Genomic DNA, 23,815 nt, shown 5'->3' with positions numbered 1-23,815 from the left:
GGGAGGATGTGGAGAAAAGGTAACTCTTGTACACTATTGGTAGGAACATAAGTTAGTACAACCGTTATGGATAAGAGTTAAAGGTCCTCAGAAAACCAAAAATAGAACTACCATATGATATAGCAATCCCACTGCTAGGTATATATATATACCCAAAAGAAAGGAAATCAGTATATTGAAGAGATAGCTACTCTGCCAAGTTTATTGCAGCACTATTCACAATAGCCAAGATTTGGAAGCAAACTAAGTGTCCATCAACAGATGAATGGATAAAGAAAATGTGGTACATATACACAATGGAGTACTATTCAGCCATAAAAAAGAATAAGAACCTGTCATTTGCAACAACATGGATGGAACTGGAGGATATTATGTTAAGTGAAATAAGCCAGCCACAAAGTGATAAACTTTGCATGTTCTCACTTCTTTGTGGGAACTAAAAATTAAAACAATTGAACTCATGGAGATAAAGAGCAGAAGGATGGTTACCAGAGGCTGGGAAGGGTAGTAGGGGTGAAGAAGGTGAATGGTCCTTTGGTACAAACATATAGTTACATACAATGAATAAGATCTAGTATTTGATAGGACAACATGGTCACTAGAGTCAACAAAATTTATTGTATACTTAAAAATAACTAAAAGAGTATAATTGGATTGTTTGTAACATAAAGAAAGGATAAATGCCTGAGGTGATGGATGATAATGATACCCTCACATGAGGGTAACATTATTACACATTCGGTGTCTGTATCAAAATATCTCATGTAATCCATAAATACATACATCTACTATGTGCCCCCAATTTTTTTTTTTAAAGAATCAATTCTGTGAGGTACCGTGGCAGGATTATTCATGACAACAAAGAGTAGATACAACAGAGAAAATTTTAAGGCAGTTATGGTATATCCATATTGTTGAAAACCATGAAGCCATTAAAAATTATCTTAAGACTTTTTAAGAATATAGGAAAATATTCATGTTATAATATTAACTAAAAAAGCAGGATATAAAAATTTTTATATAACAAAAGGCTATTTCTTAAAAAAATTACAAAGAAAGACAAAGGAAACATTCCAAAATGTTAACAGTGGCAGTCTTTGGAATTAAGGAGCAATTTCCTCCCTTTCTTTATATTTCATATCTTAATCTAACACTTATTTGTAAATGGATTCTATAGCAATGAGAGTACTAACAACCATTTGTTCATTGAATGTATACTATGTCAAGTATTATACAAAAATTTTCACTGTGGCGTCAATTTCTATGAGAGCCTTGATAAGCAAGAAAATGACAGAGTGTGAAAATAAAAGTATAAATATGAATAAAGAATTGGCCCACAAAAGAAAGGTGGTTTCTAGTGCGGGAGTTTGGACAAGCCAATACACCTCTCTAGGCTTCAGTTTCCTCCCCTCTAAAATCAGGGAGTTGAATTAAATAAGATCTCTCACCCTAAATTCAGGTACATTGTTTGAATATGTGGCCCTGGGTGGAATGAAAGAGCAGGAATTAAATTGGCACCAGAGCTCTGTGCCAGATTTGTTTGGAAGATGAGAAGTTGTGGAATTCGTTTGCATGAAGTACCTGGGAAAAGTGGTACATGGTGAACCTGGTCAGACTTGGGGATACTGTTGTAGAGACAGATTTTTTCCAGCCCCCACCACCCCTGCCCCAGGATTTGAGGATGTCAAAGAAGAACTAACTTCAAGGCTTTAGAAGCTAAATGTGTTAAACCCACTAAACTCAAATATTTGTAGGTGACAACATGGTGGCTTTCTTAGTAAGCCCTAAGAGACTGCCAGTGGGAGATAAGTTGTACACCAGGCACTCTAGTAAACACCAGCGGGAAAAAAGACACAAGACTGAAGAATCAGGAGGTCCTCTAGGTACATAAAACCTCCTGTCTCCATGCCCAGTGCCACTGCCCAGGCAGGTGACTGCAGTGGCTCCTGCTGGGTCTTCCTGCTTCTCCTCTGCCCACAATCCACTCTCCATAGCGCAGCCAGAGTGACTGTCATAAAAAGTAAAACAGAACTTGTTTTTTGCTAAAAGCCCTCATCCAGATCCTCAGAGCACTTCTAAGTGTCTAAAGGTCACAGTCTAAAGGCCATGTCTGTCTCGGATCCATTCTTCTACCACCCTCCACCATGTTCACTTGGTGCTAGCCAGACTTGATTTCTGCTCTCCTTCCACCTGCCAGAAAACAACATGCTCATTCCTGCCTTAAGGCCTTTCTACAGGTCTACACTCAAACATCAACTCCTAGGACACACCTTCCTTGACCACCCAATCTACAGAAGTCCCTCTGCTCTGTCATTCTCTATCACATCAGCCCATTTTATTTTGTTTTCAACCTTCTCTGAAATTACCTGAATTTTCTTGCTTGTTTATTACCAATCTCACTTCTAGAAAGTAAGTTCTCATGAGAGCAGGAATTGTGTCTTCTAGTTCATCCCCGTTGCCTAGAACAAGGCTTGGCACAAAGAAGGCACCCAATAAATAGATCAAAGAGATGAATGTAATATACGAAAGGCATTACAGCGGAGATTTCTACCATGTTTACATTTCAAAAACAATCATTTGCTTTCTCTATAAAAATCTGTCAGGAATATATGACCCTCTTGTTTCCATGGTTCCCAAGATGACACAATAAGTAAGGAAATGGTCAAGAAATTTCACTCATCTAATATGCTAATCTCTTTTAGAAAGATCGTGCGTATTTGAGGCAGCACACATCAAGGGTTCCCAGATATAAAAGACACATAAAATCTATTGGCAGGACCAGTTAGCATGAGTGAATGTTCTAACCAAATAGCCAGAATCTGAAAGTTGGCAATAATCACCTCTCCACACACTCTGGAGCCTACTGGGAATACCAGACTGGCCTAGACAGTGCCCAAAGCTGGGCTAGCACCAAGCCTAAGGAGGCCACACACAGAGCAAGTTCTCAAGAAACTAAAGGGGGATGAATGAATTAATTAATGACAGCAAACAAAAGCTGGAAGTATTGCGCTGAAGGGACTATGTTGCTGGATAACAACTAGAGAGGACTGCCTTGGCAAACCTATGAAGAGACTAGAAGTACATTCTTTTATGTGTTCCCTTTAGTATTGGCAATATCTGTCTGAATAGCATCAATCAATAACATCTTAGTATTGTTTATCCAGTATCTAAACAGTAAGTCAAAACTTGTGATAACTAAGCAACTTCCACATAGAATGTCAACTTCTGTGGGGGAAGAGAAGATCTAAAAATAAAAGACAAACTTCAAGGTATCTTAAGAAAATCACAGATAACAAGTGCCAGGCACTGTGCTAATTGATTTTATATGTATCACTTCATTTAGTTCTTACAACAGTGTCACAGGGTAATACTAATATTACTGGATTCCCATTATACAAGTGAGGAAACAGAGGCCTGGAGAAGCTAAATATCTTTCCCAGCAATGTAAAACAACTAAGTCGCAGAACTGGAATGTTAAGTGAAGTTCATCCTCTGACATGTCTCAATGGGGACGCTTGCTCAATGACAGGGAATCATAGTCACTACTAAATAGGAGAAGACATGCTTTCGCTCCATGTGTTCATCACCGAGTACACTAGAATGATGGACAGTCATAATATCCCTGAAGTCAGCAGATGTACAGCAGAAAAAAAAAAATAAAATTGTCACATGTTAATTTCTAAGACCTGAAAAGCGAATTTTCTGTAAAAAAAAAAAAAAAAAAGTGCTATCTCCCTTGACAGGTATAAATATTGACAACTGTCTTTAAAGAAGAATTATGGGAGAACTATTTTTATAACAGCTGCAGACTGCTGAAAAACTTTGGTAGTTTCAAAGTGTTTTATTCCTCAAAAATGTCAATCAACAGCAGGTTATGGTAAGAGACTCTTGAGTCAAAGCCTCCTCCAGACGAGCTCTCAGCCAAATCTTTGCACTTTTAACCCAAGGTGAACCAGAAACAGAAAGAGGGAAAATGAAGCTGGAGAGCAGCACCAGCTGCATGCTGAGATGCCAAAGTCAGGACTTAAATTCCTCCAACACCTGGATCCTGCCCAATTTACATTCCTCTGGGTGTGAGGGCTGACTGTGACCCAGCCTAACCAACTCATTTTCCAGATGAGGAAACTAAGGCCCAGCAAGTAATCGTGGTCTATCCAAAATGACGGTGAAGTGACAGCAGAGCAGGATTTGAATTTAAATCTCCTACCATTGTGAGCCGCTTTCCCACTACACCTGCGTAACAAAAGTAGTATGTGAGAACTTTAAAAACAAAGCAAAGAAAGTGCTCAAATAGAAAGGGATTTTTTCTGGCCAGGGGATGGTGAAGGCTCTCAGGAAGAGGCAGTGTTTTGTTGGGTCCTGCAGGAACAGTGTGAGTCCAATTAATGCAGACAGATTAAGAGTTAAGAAGAGAGCGGAGGGCCATTCTGGGCAGAGACAGCACTGCAGGTCAGAACTGCAGGTCAAATGTCCTTCTCTATCCATCGTTTCAGGAGAGAGGAGAACCAGAGGAAAGGACTGACAAGAAAATAATATTCAATTGCCATTAATATTTCCTAGAATTTTAATCCATGGGCCCATGATTCAAAGATCATGCTATGTGAAAAACACCTTTACAGCAGAATCTGTGAGAATATAATTTAGCCATGGAATTAAATTAAGCTTAAAGTTTAGACATATTTTATGGTATGTATTATTACTGTTGCGCTTGGTAATTAGGCACAAATTGTCAACAGCTTATGAATATTACTGTAACTAGTCTTTTAAACTTTTATACAGCCAAAGCAAGTATTTCTGGGCCAGCTAGACATTATTTGTACTGAGATAAGGGAAGGAACTGGGAAATCTGTCCTCATCTTTACCAGCTTCAAGCACTTGTTCATGTAACAAACGTGTGAGCACCCATTCCACACCACATGTGGAGCTAATGACTGAAGCACCCTAGGCCCATCTTGATCTCACAAGAAGGGACTGTGACTAGCATCTCAATGTCTACCCTGCCCCAGCAATAAAACACCTGGGCTGTGAATTCTGCTTGGGCTAGAGAGCTACAGGGTTCGAGCGCTTCCTGGGAATCTTCCTGTTCTGCACGTTTGACTCATTTTCTTCCCACCCAACAAACTGAGAAGCTGTCAATCACTCTTTCCCCTCCCCTCCATTAGTTGAAATTTATATTATCTATACTAAGAACAAAAACCCTACAAATGAACTGAAAACCCCGACTTTAACTGCTGTTGAAAATCCATCCACTAAAAAAAAAGAGTCATTTGGTTTAACAAACAAACAATCCTGGAAGAGTTGAGATTGCAGTGGGTACGCTGGGGTTTCCCTAAGCAGCAATCCTGGGCTGCCTCACAAGGTGACAGGGGTGCCAAGATACTGACCCCTTAACCCACAGGTGGTGGGTGGGGCTGGGGTGGCCACAGTCCCTGGGCCAGCCTCCTTGGCCTCTGAGCAACCTCTTCCTTCTCCTTTTAATCCAGTGTTCCATTAAAATACTATCATTTTCTGTGTGATGCAAAGTGAAAAAGGTTGGAAAGCACTGGCTTGCCTTAAAATATGTTTATGTTTTGGGAAACAGTTCAAGACGACCCAGCCTGAGTAACCTCTGGCAGATCATTTCCCCTTTCTGAACCATAGTTTACTCAGAAGTATGAAGACGTGGTTACACTAAAAGATCCCCAATTTCCCTTTTAGTTTGACAATAAAATTATTCTGTAAATTGGGGAAATCCCCATATAATATCCTGAAAAAAAACATTTTGTGTAGAAAATAAAAGGCAAAAATTTCAAGTGAGACTTAGAGACTGCTGAATGCTTCTAGCTAATCCTTATTGATTTAATAAATCTGATTAGGTGCCAGCTATGTGCCAGAGAACTGTGACTGATCCTGGGATTACACATAGGTGACAGAGGTGTAGTCCCTGTTCTCTTCATGCTTACAGTCCACTGGGAAAGGCAGACAAAAAAAGAATGATTATAATTTGGTGGAATAAGTACTGAGATGTGGAGAAATAGAGTGGTGAGGGTATGTGAGAGGGTTACCCATCCCACCTGGGCAAAGGAAGGCTGAGTGCAAGAGCTGACATCCAAGGCAAGACTTGAACAAGCCAGAGCTGGGGAGTCGGGTGGGCGGTGGGTGGGTGGATGTTGGAGTGTGTGAGGCGAGAGTGGGTGGGGTGGGGAAAGATGACATTCTAGGCAGTGGGAACGCCATCTGCCAAGTCCCAGAGGCACAGTGACTTGGGAACGGCATGAAGTCCAATCTGGCTGGAGTGTGAAGCATGAATTCAAAAGGGAGAGTGGCATGGCATGTTCCAGAAGCCCTGTGGCTGCAGAGTAGAGAATCCATGGAGGTGGGCAGGGTGGAGGAGGGAGCTCCAGCGGTGACCACATGTATAAATGCTTGGATTATATAGTGAATCAAGGAAGGGGACAAAAAGGAAGAGGGTTTTAAAAAGTATTCTTAAAACTGGGAGAGGAAAAGCGGGCAGAAAGTTGGCTTATTCAGAAGCACTATAATAAGTTCATGTAATACAGAATACAGAAAAGTATACTTATAATTACATGTACAAAGCACCAGTTCTTAAAACCACATGATTATCAAAAACAACAATGTCATTTAACTTTGAAATTATTTTCAGGGTATATTTTATAATTAACATCCATAAAATATTTTAAATTGAATTTTACGTAAGTTCTTTCTCAACACTATCCCTATATATAAATTTTTACCCTGAAAAATAGAATGCACTTCACCATAGCAACAGTTCTATATCAACTCCTACTCAAGTTAGAAAAAGCATATGTAATAGAAACGAATATTCTGGAATATTCTGAGGTGCCTGCTTGAAAAAAAAATTACTCCATTTATTTTGTAAAGATTTAAATGTAAGAGTTCAATGTTTCTTTAAAACATTATTGTAATTAGACAGAAGGCTATTTCAGTTCTTCAAATCTTGCTTTATTAAAGTGTAACATATGTTTTAAAAGAAAAAGAATGAAAAAGGAAAGGAAAAAAGAAATAAAGAAGTCAATCCCAAGGGTAATATTCTTGAGGTCAAGTAGATGGGCATGGAAACAGTAACAGGAAATTATTTTAAGAAACTTATAGTTCTAATATTTAGTTGCTTAGTTTATATTTAACTTATATTACTTTCTCAAGAAAAGCTATATCCTACTGGTATTATGAGAACTGAAAAAAAATTCTTATGTTGACATAGTCTTCTTTTTTTTTTTGAGACAGTCTCGCTCTGTTGCTCAGGCTGGAGTGCAGCAGCCTCCTGGGTTCAAGCAATTCTCCTGCCTCGGCCTCCTGAGTAGCTGGAATCATAGGGAGGCACCACCATGCCCAGCTAATTTTTATGTTTAGTAGAGACAGGGTTTTGCCATGTTGGCCAGGCTGGTCTCGACCTCCTGACTTCAACTAATCCTCCTGCCTCGGCCTCTCACAAGACATAGTCTTCTTTTTAAAGACAATAAAAAGATTGGTACTTATTAACTTGTTTGACTACCACATATAAAAATTTCCTAAAAAGAATGAACAAGTTTATAGACATTGGGTCTTAGGTTGCTATGGTATGAATATCTGTGTCTCTCCCAAATTCATATGTTGAAATCCTAACCCTCAAAGCAATGGTATTAGAAGCTGGGGACTTCAGGAGATGGTAAGTTCATGAGGGCCTGAGAGAGACCCCTTACCCCTTCCACCGTGTGAATACATGGGTAAGAGACCCTTTACCCATTCCACCATGTGAGGTGTCATCTAGGAACCAGGAAACAGGCCCTCACCAGAAACTGAATCTGCTGGTACCTTGATCTTGGACTTTCCAGCCTCTAGAACTCTGAGGAATAAATTTCTGTTGTTTATGAGCTACTCCGTCTATGATATTTTGTTACAGCAGCCTGAATAGACTAAGACATGCATTATATACTACCAACAAGTCTTGTTATGATATGAAAATGCATATTATAAATTAAACTAGATGTCATTCAAAGTATTTCCCTTCACATCCCCCTCTCATGGCCAGCCAAATGCACCATGCCACACATCTCTGCCACCTTTGCTCACAGCCCGAGGTAGAATACTCTGTTACAGTCCCAGCTCGCTACTATTCTGAGCTTTCTCTGACCTACATTCCAAATGCTCCCCTACATCTCAATTCTTTCACTGTCCTCAGAAAAGTTCCTTAGTACTTCTGTTTCTAACCACCTTGCTTAACATTTCCTTCATACACTAAAATGAAACCTGGCTGGCTTTTTGTTATTCCCCTGCAGCTCTCTCATTTGGGGGCCGACCTTTTCTGCCACATCCAACCATGGACCATGTACCTCAGGGTTCAGGGTTCAGAAGCTCTTCTTTAGGGCTTTACCACTGTCTGTCCTCAATCTAAGCCATCTATAAACTTCAGGATTTCCAATCGCCATTCCTCGCAATCTCAGACACCTGGATCCCTGTTGTCCTCTATGGCATATCTTGCTGTTATCTTAGATTTCAACATTCACATGAACAACTTTTTCCCAAACTCTGTTTCTTGATCTCTTCATCTCCAAAGACCTTCTCCCTTCTGCTACCCACCTTCCATAGCCATACAAAGGATCTTGCCATCAACCAGAAAAACAACACATTTGATATCTGAAAGTCAGGCATTTTATTCTCTGATACCTTCTCTCTCACATAACTACTCCCTACATATTAATTTTTTGACCCATCACCATACCGTTTTACCCCATGTCCTTGACCAAATTCTCATCAGGTTTCTCTGAGCCCTCTTCTGGACTAGTTCTCAACTTTGACCTATAAAAACCTACAGACTTTGAGTAAAAATGATTTTGTCCACCCTCCCTACTTAGAAGTTAGCCCACTAGCATAGTTTCTAACAGCTCAAGGCTGCATCCTTAGGATGACCCCAGCCCCACTAAAAGTAGGGCAACTAAAAGTTGCCTGAGAAAGCTCAGTGCTGCCAGGATTCACCATTCCAGCCAAAATTTGGTGACAGGCACCCAGATGCTGAAGCCCTTCTTAGAACAGTTACCTTAGAAAGCTTGCAATTATAAAAACTTTTTCTGCCCCTTTGGGATGTAAATCTATCACCCAGAATTGTCTTCTTAAGGACCAGAGAGCTGACTCTTTGAAATGTGGTATAAGCAAACAATTAGTAAACCCAGATGGGTTTCAAATAACCACACCTCACTCGCTCTCCTCCCCCAGCTCATTCCCTTTCCCTGTTCCCTCATACTCCCTTTAAAACACCCAGTCATCTATGCCAAAATGAAGTCAAGTTCAGTTCACATCAGACTCTTCCCTATGCAGGAGTATTACCGAATAAGATCAATCCTTACCACTTCAGTGCCCAGCTCCATTTAGCTTTGACAATGGAACTCAAACACCCTGCCATGACTTCACTATTTTTACCCAGCTTCTATCACTCTCTTGCTAGTATTCTTAATCTTTTAGGGGGAAAAATGCAAATTTCTTGATATGAGTGAACTGGCCTCTTCCTTATCTCTGAACACTTCTTTGTTCACACGCTGCACTCCAACCTTACTTAACATCTTTCAGTTCCTTGAATTCCTCCTGCTATGCTTCACTTCCAATATCTGCCATGCTGGTTCTTCTACCTGGAATACTCCCCTTCAACACGTTGGCTTGCACTGACTCATTCTTCAGTTGGTATCTCCTCCCTGGGGAACATTCCTCAATGCTTCCCTGCCCTTGGGTTAGACCAATCTGTTACCTATCCCCAGGCCAGCCTGGTCTCCTCTATCATGCCATGCACTAAGCTGTATTGCACTAGCCTATCTTCTCTGCTATACAACAAGCTCTGTGAGGGCAAGGAAGAGTTCTGTCTTGCTTACTAGTCTCTGTTCCTAATACTTCATTACCTGAGACACAGGCACTCAGTAAGTATGTGTTAAATAAATTAAGTATTCAGGATCATTTGTGTTATGTAAGAGAAATCCAGCCCCTATAATGAAAATTCTCATCACTTGAATCTGCAAAGGCATCTCTGATTCTTTCACAGAACATCTGAAAATAGTCACAGTACAAAGGATGGAACACTACATGCTAATATGAATTTGCAAAACTATGGTATAATTCCAACTCTATTTGCATACTGGGTATTTACAAATGTAAAATATCTTTATTGGGTTACCTAGGATAACTAATTAGAACTAAACTTTTAGTTACTAAACCTATTGATAATCTTGCATTGGAAATAGCACCAATTCCACATTTCGTGGTAAATATAAAACTATGTCCAGGCTTAGCCCATTTAAAGCCAAAGTTGAAATCTGGGTAACTTTTAATTATAAAAATGTTTCTTTGGTATTTAAAAGTTTGGGATGTTATCATCGACTTATTTTTTGGCATAAAGTACTTACCGATAAATCTGTATTATTTGGGACATATTGATCCTGTTCTCCCAGCAACACATCAATCACAGGGTGCCTTCCATTTTTTATTACAATTTTTCTTTCTTCTTGTACAGTTGGTCTGCAAAAAGAAATATGTTTCAATTTACTAGGCATGGAAATAGCCTTAAAAAAAAAACAAAACTCTAAGATAGCATGAAAAATTTCAGTACTCTGTTTGTACGACAGAAAACAAAACTTTAAACATAGATTTTAAGAACATATGTCCAGAATAAAACCTTGAGTATAAAAGTTAAATCTGAACTATAAAATCAAAATTGGGAAAACATTTATTATTATAATAGTGCAATGAAGCACATACTTTAGAAGAGTCTTATAAATGGCTTCACCCTTGTAGTTTACCTTTACAAGATCTTTTTTTTTCTTTTTTCTTTTTTTTTTTTTTTTTTTAAAAGATAGGGTCTCAGTGTGCTGCCCAGGCTGCAGTGCAGTGACTATTCACAGACACAATCATAGCACACTACAGCCTCAAGCTCCTAGGCTCAAGTGGTCCTCTTGCCTCAGCTTCTTGAGGAGGCTGGGACTATAGGTGCATGTCATCATGCTGGGCTTTATTTTTCATTTTTCTATTGTTGTCTGAGATCAAATCAATATTTTCATTAGTAAAGATAACAGTTCAGATTATTGCTACTTATTTTCATTAATGAATATAATAAAGTAAATCACATAAAATTATTTCTAGATGTGATTATTAATATAAACTATGTGTTGGACTTGGAAACGAAATGACCTAAAATTTTCATACACTGTTCAATTGAAACATCTTTCTATGGTCTTTTGTATCTTTTACTTTGATACAAGAATCATTTTTTGGCCTTGTTGTTCTTTATGTTTTTTAAAGACCTCTATATCTGTTTTATCTACAGCTTTAGCTGTGTATTCAAGAACCTCTGAGCCCTGCCCTACTCTCAGCTCTCCTTCCCAGATGTTACTACTGAGACCAGCTTGGTGTCTACCCTTTCCAACCTTCTTCTGTGCATTTATGTTTATGTATGCATCACACTGGTTGTGATTTCTTTAGAAAAGTCATACTGTAATATATCATTCTGTAACTTAAAAAATTCAATAGTTTATTTTAACTCTCAGTACACACACACAAAATAGATTTCACCATTTACTATCTGGATTTTTTTTTTTATACTGACAGACTTATTTTTATTTATTTATTTTTTTGAGACAGAGTCTCCCTGGATTTAATATATTCCTTTAAAGTCATTTCACAAATAATTTTACAGAAATGAGAATAAGGGGACAGTAAAAAAAATCAACCTCATGACAAATTTAGTAAGAATTTAAACACAGCAAATCTCAAAAGTTTTATTCCATATTCTCCTGATTTTCAAGGCATATATATCTGAAATGGGTAAGACATTCTGAATGTCATTGCTCATCAGCCGTCAAGCATGCATCTGGAACATATTCATTCATAAATACTAAATTCCAAATTTCAATACATTTCTAATAGGTTGTAGAGCTGATTATTTCTGATTCTTTTCACATTTGTATCAACAAAAATGCAAATACTTGAAGAAGTTTTTGAAATCTTTTAAAGCTCATAATTTTCTTAAAGAGATGGTCATCTTTGCTCCATAATTGCAAAAAAATTTTCATTTTTTGACTTATCAACACCAATTAGAATAATCAAATGAGTACCTTTATTTCTACATCATCTATATCCTTTCAATCTCCTATCTGTCTATAAATTGTAACCTATAAATTGTATCAAGTAAATTTTAGTGAATAAATATTATAAAAGATAGAAGAATACTATCACATCTTTCAGCAAAACAGGACAGTCCAGGTTCTTGTCACCAAATATTACATGATGAATGTTTCCTATTGAATGACTAACTGGACGAGAATAACAGAGTTCATTTTGCCCTTACAAATATATTATTCACATACCAATTTTTGAGTTTGAGAAAATTCACCTAGGATATTGTCTGAGCATTCAGAATCTCAGATTTTGCTGATACATGAAATTTCACCATCACCATGAATATCCAGGGCACTGGTTTCTTTCTCTTCACATTCATCATCTGATTAAGCTAATAATTATGAAAGGCCTTCTGTCAATTTTGTTCTCTTTGCCTTTATGGGTGAACAATGAAAAACTCTGAATTTTCAACTGTGTTAAATGAAAATTAGAAGCAGACTCCAACTGTGGCATCTGCACTCTTCTTTTATACCTTCTTGGAAGATGATGTAACACGGGCAATACAATAAGAAAACAGAAGGATGATGTGATAGTGATTTCTCCCCTCAGTTCTGCATCATCATTCTCTCATTTTCTTTTCATTTTAGACTTTTATAGTATAGTTGAAACAAATGATAAACAATGTTAAAACAATTCTCAGGATGATGAAATAACAAAATGTTCCAAGATACAGAAAAAATAAGATCACTAAAGATCCCAAAATGCATCTTACGTTTATAAAACAATCCAATAAACCCACATGGTAAGTGTAAGACAAAGTAAGTTTTACTCTCCTTTTTAAAGGAAAAAAAGTAAACTTTGTCTTTGTTCGTTAGATGGCCTTTAAGAAACTGAAATTAGGTTCAACAGGCCCTTATGGTAGAGTATACTGAAGATCACTTCTTGTCAGATTTTCAGCATTCTTTCAAAGCTGCTACACATTTTCCACTGTTAAACATTTAGATTGCATCCAAATTCTTACTTATAAACGATGATGCAATGAACAATCAATCCTACACACATCTCCACGTGTACAAGTCCAAGTGTTTCCCAAAGCTAGAGTAAATTTTTAAAGTGGGATTCCTAAGTCATAGGGTATGCATATTTTTTATTTTAATAGACAAGAGTGGATACACCAATCTACCTTCCTACAAGCAGGATATGAAAGTTAACTTGTTTTCTCATACCCTCACTTAAAGTTGGTATTATTAAACTTTCTAATGTTTGTCAACATAACAGGTAAACAGCGTTATCCCATTCTTTTAATTTGCACTCACTGATTACTAAGATTGAACATCTTTTCATCAGTTTCTTGGTGATTCATTGGTCTTTTTCAAAAGCATAATATGCTACCAACGACCTCCTATAGTTCTTTGACTCAGAACTTTCATGTGTAACCACATTTCTGAACTTACTCATAACACCAATAAATACTGCTTTCCTAAATTATTCTTCTTAAATATATATGGCTAATAAAATCCCAGATGCTCTCACATTTTGCAAAGAAAGTGACTACAGGACAGGCGCTATGGCTCACGTCTATAATTCCAGCACTTTGGGAGGCCAAGGCAGGTGGGTTGCTTGAAGCCAGGAGTTCGAGACCAGCCTGGCCAACATGGTAAAACCCCGTCTCCACCAAAAATACGAAAATTAGCCAGGCATGGTGGCACACACCTGTAATCTCAGTTACTCAAGGGGCTGAGGCAGGAGAATCCCTTGAACCTGGGAGGCAGAGGTTGCAGTGAGCCGAGATCGCACCACTGCGCTCCAGCCTGGGTCACAGAGTGAGACTCTGTCACAAGAAAAAAAAGAAAAAACAAAACAAAGAAAGTGACTACAGTGTCTTCTGAGTAAATAATTTGAAATCATCTGTTGGAGAGAGACAAAGTTATGAAAAAAGGATAGTTTTGGGATTTTAGAGTGTAATTCTGAAGACAAGATTTTTTATCTAGGTGGGTTACAAATTCATTGTAAAAGAAAAAGATGAAAGTATTTGTGACATTAATTTTAAAATAAAATCCTAGGTGCTCTGCCAAGTGAAATCATTATATAATATTCATGACACTGATATGATTTACCAGGAAGATTTTCACTTTGGAACAAAATTTTAAGGATTTATTCTGCACTAAAATTTACATCGACTTATTCTGTTGCTATCAAAATTATATAATGACAAAACGCTTCCTGGCAGAATAGGATGCAAAGGATAACTCACAGAGCTGTGAGGCTACACTAGGATAGAACACGCATAGCAAGAAAGCATACTGATGACATCTATGGCAGTGAAGGGAATAATCTAGATGCTTCCTGGAAAGAATAAAACATTTGAACTTGAACACGTTTATTTAATTTTGTATTTTTTAAATTGTATCCCTTTTTTTTTTTTTTTTTTTTTGAGACAGGCACTTGCTCTGTCACCCAGGCTGGAGTGCATGGGCACTATCATGGCTCACTGCAGCCTCAAACTTCTGAGCTCCAGCAATCCTCAGCCTCCCAAGCAGCTGGAACTACAGGTGTGCACCACCACGCCCAGCTAATTTTTTAATTTTTGTAGAGATAGGGTCTCCATATGTTGCCCAGGCTAGTCTCAAAATCCTGGTTTCAAGAGATGTTCCTGCCTCAGCCTCCCAAAATGCTGGGATTACAGGCATGAGCCACCAAGCCTAGTCTTATTTTTTCTTAAGTATATATAAAATCAAGCTTTGGAAAACATACAACTTGTATGAAAGTTTTGTCTGAAAAAAAAAATTTTTTTTTTTGAGACAGTCTCACTCTCTTGCCCAGGCTGGAGTGCAGTGGCACGATCTTGGCTCACTGTAACCTCCACCTCCCGGGTTCAAACAATTCTCCTGCCTCAGCTTTCTGAGTAGCTGGGATTACAGGCATGTGATACCACACCCAGCTAATTTTTTTGTATTTTTAGTAGAGATGGGATTTCACTGTGTTAGCCAGGATGGTCTCGATGCCTTAACCTCGTGATCTGCCTGCCTTAGCCTCCCAAAGTGCTGGGATTAGAGGCGTGAGCCAGTGTGCTCAGCCATCTGAATTTTAAAGTTAGATTTGTTTGTGCTAACATCCTTTATGAAAAAGAGAATAAATATTCCATGTTGGGATGTTTAGAGGTCAATAAAGAATAGTGGGATGAATATGGGCTCTTAACAAAAGGAACAGATCACTAAAATGTCCCCAGTCCCTATCTTCTCTGTCTTTTCTTGCCTAATCAAACTTTTATAATTATAAAAGTGTTCAAGTAAAAGCTAACAAATGAAAAGAGTGCTGAAACTTTATAAAAATGTCACCCACATAAACTTTAACATCTGCTTTCATTGTACGCAGTGACAGAGCAAGCAAGAAATGAATTTAATTTTCAAATCAAGCTATATATGTATGACATTCAGCTTTCCCAAGAGTCTAACACATTTGAGTAACTGTAATATTTTATAATAAAGACACTATAATTAATTGAATAATATCATCTTATCTAAAGCACTGATAAAGGGGAAAATGAAAAATATATTACCTGCAGTAATCTCCTTGCTTAGCGACCTTGGCCAGGGAGAAAATGCAGTCAACAGTTGCTAGGTGATGCACTGCTTTACACAAGGAGTGATAATGTTCACTGAATTTCCTACGGAAGCAGCAGCAACAACAAAAAGGTGAGCAAACTGATTTCTTAAACCTATAATAGCTCTACAACAAGCAATCACTTTATCAGCTAGTGTAAGCACACAGATGATTAGCAGGCATTCCTAACAGTTAAGAGAGATGGAGATTACACCAAACAGCTTTACTTTTTAATATAATAACTAAATTATTGAGGCTTCTTTTTGTTTTGTATATAAATTTAAAACAACTTCTATGTAAAGATATAAACTATTAAGAATATACCACAGATTTCATCTGATCCTGACATTTGAACTTAAAATATAACATAAATATAGCAGTCATTTTCATTTCGCTTCAATAACATCATGAAATATTCATGTGGATCAGCTTCCCTTGTGCTTCTCCTTCATAGCATCCTCCAAACCTGGAACAACAGTTTCAATACCTTTCTCTCACACTAAACTGGAAGCTTCTTGAGAGCAGATTGTCTATCTCATTAACCCCATGGTAGACCTAACATCTAGTTTATAACGTCGGCATAAAATAAACACTGTAATAAATATTTATTGAAGACAAGGGGAAAAGGTACTTTTTTCACTTATCTTATCTTATTAATAATGCATATAAAAACTAAATTTTAGATTTGTTTTTTAAAAGATAATGGTCATTGCCTCAAGTCTCTGGCTACTTAAAACTATAATATTTATTGATCTAAAAGCCTAAATGACTTTTAATGAAAAACTTATTCGGAAAACATACATGAATACTTTTTTCTTTTTTCTTAAATTATCCCATTATCTCATATCATAGTATTTTATGTCAATGTGTGTAGTGTCGTATAAATTGTGGACATCTGTATGTAGTGATCAATTGTGGATGTGTGAAGTGTACATAATTAAACTACAAAAAGGACCCAAAAGTTAATTTTTAAGAATGGCCAAGTATAAAGTATCTTTTTAAGTAACAGGAAATATATAGCTGAGCTTAAATCTTTATAGTAACTACTCTGCCTCCAAGAGAGATTAAGAGGTACAAAAAATGTTTAAGTAGGTGGTGATAAGTCACAAATTCTTCAAAGATTGGAAAATGAGAAAATGTAATAAACTAACTGTAAATAGGTCCAAAAGGAAAACTGAAAGGAAAACAAACATTTACTAATCAAAGACTATGAAGAAGCCACTGTATATTTTGTCTTTACAACAACCATAAAAGTAGGTCTTCATTACCTAAGTTTTACAAATGAAGTTCAGAGAGAAAAAGCAGTTAGCCTAAAGCAATTGAGCCTAGACTCAAACTGTGCTCTTCCTATCACCCTACTTCACAGTGCAATTTTACAGACTCCTACTAGCATCTTTCCTTATTTTTGTTCATACATAGAAATAAAATAGAAATAATGTGCCTACTTTCTACATTTAAAAAATAGTGTAGCTCAGATATTCTGTACGACCTTTTAAAGATGATCCAAAAACGTGAAAAAGACGACAAACAGAAAATAAATGCCTCTCTTAAAAAACATTTCTCTGTTGTAGTGTGGGTTTCAGAAATGTTGAGACAGTCTGTTTACTACTGAAATCCAAAGATTTCTAAAGTGCTTCCTAGCTTGAAAAAGATATCCAGATTACACTAGTAGAGTGATGGACTATTCCTATATAATCATTATGACTTTTTAAAACTGTAACTTCTGATATTTCTAGTATTATTAGAATAAGGTATTGTACATAAATGACTTTTTCCAGATACTAGAAACATTTTAACTATCCAGCTTCATTTCTGTGTTTTTTGTGAACCGAAAATATATTCACAGTATACTGTATACTTATTTGCTGAGTAGACAGAACATAATGAATATAACTTATCTATTTCTCACTGAATTAAAGTTCATCAAAACAAATAATATGATTCCCACCAACAGTGTTAGAATCTGTGCAAAACCACAAACACAAAAGGGACAGGCCCCTGACATCAGATAGGCAGCCCTCAGTCACCACTTTAAAATGTGGAGGGAAGTGGGGATGGCTAATGGGTCCAAAAAAATAGAAAGAATGAATAAGACCTACTATGTGATAGCACAATAGGATGACTATAGTCAATAACTTAATTGTATATTTTGGAGTGGCTTAAAGAGTGTAATTGGATTGTTTGTAACTCTAAGGATAACTGCTTGAGGGCATGGATACCTCATTCTCCGTGATATGCTTATTTCACATTGCATGCCTGTATCAAAATATCTCACGTACCCCATAAATATATACACCTACTATATACCCACAAACATTTAATAAAATAAAACAAAATAAAATAAAATGCTCTCTAGTTTTGAAGATGCCACATGTTGCACTGACCTAACTGCCCTGGGTGTTTAGAGTTAAGAGTCACCCTAAACCCGGAGTGGCTGCCCACTGACTTTGCCTTGTTATTCCTGCTCTGGCTTCGACTTTATTTATTTTTTTATTTTTTTTCCTTTTTTTTTTTTTTTTTTTTTTTGAGACGTAGTAGTCTCGCTCTTTCACTCAGGCTGGAGTGTAGTGGCATGATCTCAGCTCACTGCAACCTCCGTCTCCCAGATTCCAGCGATTCTCCTGCCTCAGCCTCCAGAGTAGCTGGGATTACAGGCATGCACCACCACACCCAGTAAATTTTTGTACTTTTAGTAGAGACGGGGTTTCCCCCTGTTGGCCAGGCTAGTCTCGAATTCCTGGCCTCAAGCAGTCCACCTGTCTCAGTCTCGCAAAGTGCTGGGATTACAGGCATGAGCCACTGCACCAGCCATGGCTCTGACTTTAGATCTGACCACTCATTGCCCTCTTGCACTGTGGCGTATGCTGTCTTTGTTCTAATTACTGACCCATCCGGTCCTCCTATCTAGGCATCCTCTCTTTTGCCAGAAAGCAGCCATATTTGGTATTTCTGCCCTTACCTCTCTGGACATGAGTATCACAGCTTTAGCAGTAACAAATGGTCAATTTTTTTCTCACTCTTTCCTTCCTTCTCAGGTCTGCCCAGATCCTCAAGACTCTAATTTGCTACTACTCAGCAGCTTGACTCGAGGGTAACTGTCTCTGATGATCTAATTCTTAAGATGGAAATGAGTTAACACAGCTCTTAGTGGGTCCCATTTCAGTTAAAACAACAAAACAGCAAGAAGGGATAAAGTAATTATTTTGATATGAACAACAATGCTCTTTCTGATGTCAATGGTATAAATAAGACATGAATAAAATGAAAAACTATCATAAACCTATAACATCATAACTCTTAAAGAAGCCTTGTTTGACTTCTTGGTCTTTGTCCATTTGATACACTTTGCCAAACTTCAAAGAGATTATCCATACTTAGAAAAATGGTAAGCTGAAAAATGGTCAACGCAGATAACAATCTGATAGACTGGGTTTATAGCATAACAACAAGCAATTTTATCACTATGCTACCAACCAACTTAAGGATGAAGTCAAGGCACTATGATTTAACCTCTGGCCAAAAGATATTGCTGGGTCCATAGGAAGCAGATGAAGACACCTGGGTTCTAAAGCTGTTATAGTGTTATGATGACTAGAGAAGTTTACCATGAAGTGTTGCTCAATGATATCTGAAGTTAATAAAAATTGAAAATATTTGCAAATGAATTTCTATAATTTTTTATTATATGATATTATCATTCAATTTTTAAATAATTTGCAATTGAGAAGATTACTGAATATACACAGTCCATCTTCTAGAACAAAAAAAAGAGAGACATGTTTCAAGGGAAGATTTAATCCACAGTGTCTACAGCCTTAATTTCTGACAACATTTTGATCAAAAGTAATGTGACTAATGCACAACAGTTAGTACCTCAGTAAGTGACAAATACATTTGTAATGCTGGTATTCAATCCTCTGATGTCAGGTTCATTGAGGTTAATCATTTTTTTAACGATATCATAGTCACACCATCTGGTACCTCAATAAATAGTGTACATAACAATCAATTCTGCTCTCAAGTGGGGGCTCTAGCTGCAAAATGCTCTAGCTAAATTTCAGCCAATATTCTTTTTTTGGATAAAAACTTTAATACACTTTTCTTATTCTGAAAGTAATATATGTACATTATAGGAACTTCTGAAATCATGCTCAGTCACCCCTCGGTATCCATAGGGGATTGGTTCTAGGACCCCCTGCAGATGCTAAAATCCAATATGCTCAAATCCCTTACATAAAATGGTAAAGTACTTGTATATAACCTATGTAGAGCCTCCCATAGACTCTAAATATCTCTAGATTACTTATAATACATAATACAATGTAAATGCTATAAATAAATAGCAGTTATTCTGTACTGTTTCAGAAATAATAACAAGGGGAAAAAAAGCCTGTATGTGTTCAGTATAGATGCTACCATTCTTTTCATTCCTTGAATATTTTCAATCTGCAGTTGGTTAAATCCATGGATGCAGAACCCACAGATATCAAGAGCCAACTGCATTTGCAAAGTAAAGAAATTAAAATCACCAGTAACCTCACCATCCAGAAATAATCAGTTAACATGTTGAGTCTACATATACATATATATGTTCATATGTATATAGGAATAGATATTTCTCCAAAGATATACACATGGCCAATAAGCATATTAGTAATACAATAATAAGCATATATAATCTTCAAAAATATAAAAGTCTGTATGCTGTGCATTATATAAATATACACATATAAAACTGTATTATACTTTTACTTTACATCATTTTCTTCACTTAGTAATTAGAGTATCATATGCCTCTGTGATGTTATATTTACTGTTAGCTCACTCTTCGCAGCTCTCAATTACAGCCTAGGGATAATATAATAAAAACTCCTGGGTCAACCTAGTAGAAGGCCCAGTCGGAAGGCCAATACAGTAAGAATGGTTTCAGGTAATAATGGGCTGTTAGAAGACAACAGAAGAAGGGACAAATCAAAGAAACACCTCAAAGGGGGAAAAAGACAATCAGAAATTTGATAACAGGTTGGGCATAGTGGCTGGCACCTATAATCTCAGCACTTTGGGAGGCCAAGGCAGGTGGATCACTTGAGCCCAGGAGTTCAAGATTATGCTGGGGAACATAGAGAAATCCTGTCTCTACAAAAACACTTAAAAATTAGCCAGGTGTGGCGGTGCATGCCTGTGGTCCCAGCTACTAGGGGGCTGAGGTGGAAGGATTGCTTGAGCTGGGGAGGTAGAGGTTGCAATGAGTCATGATTGTATCACTGCACTCCAGCCTGGGTGGCAGAGCGGGGGGGGGAAAAAAAAAGAACTTGGTAACAGATAAAGGGACCAAAGGGAAGAAAGAATCAAGAATAACACTAGGATGATTAGCCTGGGAGACCTCAACTTTCTTTAGTCTGGAATAATCACAGAGAATAGAAGCCAGATCTATGAAATTATGTATGGTCTGAATAGAGTGAACATGAAATTACCTCACCAAATCCCAGGACCCTTCTAGAATGTGAGTCCTTGAAGACTGAAAGGTGTAATTTTAGTTCAGTTTTCACATTCTCAGTGGTAATACTAAGGAAAAAGCCAGGAGAACTGAAACACTCAAAGGCCCTGAAAACCCTTAAAATAGAAAATTGAAAGCGAAATAGAAAAGAAACTGAATAGACAAAATTTCCATCCCTGCATTCAAGACTCTGAGTCAAGATAATCTCAAAAGATTTAAGTAAATTGGAATCTCTTCCTGGTCTTACAATTCAAGACTCCTCAGGGCAAAAAGATTGGTACCAACTTACTACCTTGTAAAAATTCTCACGTATCTTTTTTGTTTTTAGTTTTTTTCATTTGTCAGGTTGATTACTTGAAATACAATAAAGCTCCCTGAAGGATGTCACTGAATTTTTACTGTTTAAGGTTTTATTTATTTATTTGAGACAGAGTCACACTCTGTTACCCAGGCTGGAGTGCAGAGGCGCAATCTCGGCTCACTGCAACCTCTGCCTCCCCGGTTCAAGTGATTCTCGTGCATTAGCTTACTGAGTTACGTGGGATTACAGGTACATGCCACCACACCTGGCTAATTTTTGTATTTTTAGTAGAAACAGGGTTTCACCATCTTGGCCAGGCTGGTCTTGAATTCTTGGCCTCAAGTGATCTGCCCACCTCAGCCTCCCAAACTGCTGGGATTACAGGTGTGAGCCACTGCGCCTGGCCTGTTTACAGTTTTAAAGTGAGGGACTAACAGATGTATTTAGACTGATGCCTGCAGGCTCACCATGGGCAGGCTGGCAAAGGCCAGACATCTGGCTGCCGGATGGCTGGGGCTGAATCTGGGCTCCAACCCTTACCCTTGGAAGATTAACTTCTTATTTCTGCATCTTACTTTATTCATTTGTAAGTTGGGTATGATACTTAGCCTTACAGGGGTCACGTGAAAAATACTGAGTTTATATATAAAGTACTCAGACCAGTGGTGGCCTAGAGCTGGTTCCTATGGACTCATGAAAATCAACTGTGTACATTTCTTCCCAACTCCAGTCCAGTGGTAGCTTGACATCAGCCCTGGTGGGAGTGTTTACAGAAATCAGCAAACTCTACAAACATGACTGTCCTTCCAAACAGCTGGCTGTTAAACATTGGCCAGCACGCCATGACTTAAAACTGCCAATATGAGCACATGACTATCAATAAATCCAGAATATGAGGCATTCTTTGAGACAATGGCAAGGACTCTTCAAAAAAATACCATGGTAAAAAAACAAAAACCATGGCAGACAATTCTAGGTTCAAATAGACTAAAGAACGATAATTACCAAATGCAACATGTAAAAGTTGATTAGGTCTTTCATTTTAAAATCTAAAGCCGGTGGGGGGGGGACACTGGGAAAATTCAAGAAATTCAAATATATTCATAAATTAATGTTAATTTTTTGGCCGGCGCAGTGGCTCATGCCTGTAATCCCAGCACTTTGGGAGGCCGAGGTGGGCGGATCACAAGGTCAGGAGATTGAGATAATCCTGGCTAACACGGTGAAACCCCGTCTCTATTAAAAATACAAAAAAAAAAAAATTAGCAGGGCATGGCGGTGTGCGCCTGTAGTCCCAGCTACCTGGGAGGCTGAGATGGGAGAATGGCTGAAGTGGGAGAACTCGGGAGGCGGAGCTTGCAGTGAGCCAAGATTGCGCCACTGCACTCCAGCCTGAGTGACAGAGTGAGACTCCACCTCAAAAAAAAAAAAAAAAATTAATGTTAACTTTTTAGATGTAATAATAAATGGTGTTAAGATTATATAGTAGAATGTCCTTATTTTTAAAGACATAGGCTTAAGTATTTAGGGGTAAAGTGTTATGATGCCTAAAACTTACTTCCAAATGTTTCAGAAAAAAAAATACATGAGAGATAAAAAGCAAATGTGGCAAATGCTAACATGTGATGAACCTAGGTGAAGGGTGTATAGAGGGCCATCTTAACTTTCAGTAGATTTTAAGAATTTCTTTGGGGCTGGGTGCAGTGGTTCAAGCCTGTAATCCCAGCACTTTGGGAGGCTGAGGCAGGCGGATCACTTGAGGTCAGGAGTACAACATCAGCCTGGCCAACATGGCGAAACACCGTCTCTACTAAAAATACAAAAATTAGCTGGGTATAGCAGTGGGTGCCTGTAATCCCAGCTACTCAGGAGGCTGAGGCACAGAGAATTGCTTGAACCTGAGAGGTGGAGAATGCAGTGAGCCGAGATCGTGCCACTGCACTCCAGCCTCGGTGACAAAGCAAGACTCAGTATCAAAAAAAAAAAAAAAGTTAAAAAAAAAAAGAAATAAAATCAGAGAACACATGTACTCAACTATTTTATGGTGGGTCATGAGCTGTAATCTCTATCTTCTTTTTGATGGAAAGATTTTTCCAGTCTGTTTCTGATAGCAAAAAGTCAGATTATATTTTTCATTGTAAACTCACTCTAGAAAATCAAGCCATTCAGCACTGCAGTCAAGGACTAGCTGCTCCCGGAGCTGATTCAGATGTCTGTAATTTTCTACAATAAAAGGAGAGTGAAAGCGGCTCACAGCTTTTGTGCTAGAAGAGGGGAAAGAACACAAATAGGAAATCAAGGTTAGTAAAAAATCCGAAATG

The 23,815-nt window shown here is 37.8% G+C and overlaps 1 protein-coding gene across 11 annotated transcripts in view; it reads right to left on the bottom strand.

Moving 5' to 3' along the window:
• The window catches only part of MSH3 (mutS homolog 3), a 228,349-nt gene that overhangs the window by 73,620 nt on the left and 130,914 nt on the right, over positions 1-23,815 (bottom strand). For all 11 annotated transcript variants that reach the window (NM_001131571.1, XM_063723860.1, XM_054555021.2 and 8 more), the window contains 3 exon segments: positions 10,386-10,497; positions 15,653-15,760; positions 23,642-23,758. In NM_001131571.1, coding sequence (NP_001125043.1) covers positions 10,386-10,497; positions 15,653-15,760; positions 23,642-23,758 — 337 coding nt within the window.

Source organism: Pongo abelii, chromosome 4 (assembly GCF_028885655.2).
Source record: "Pongo abelii isolate AG06213 chromosome 4, NHGRI_mPonAbe1-v2.0_pri, whole genome shotgun sequence".
NCBI classification, from domain to species: domain Eukaryota; kingdom Metazoa; phylum Chordata; class Mammalia; order Primates; family Hominidae; genus Pongo; species Pongo abelii.
Note: the sequence above shows the minus strand (reverse complement) of the source record. Positions and strands in the feature narration are given on the sequence as shown.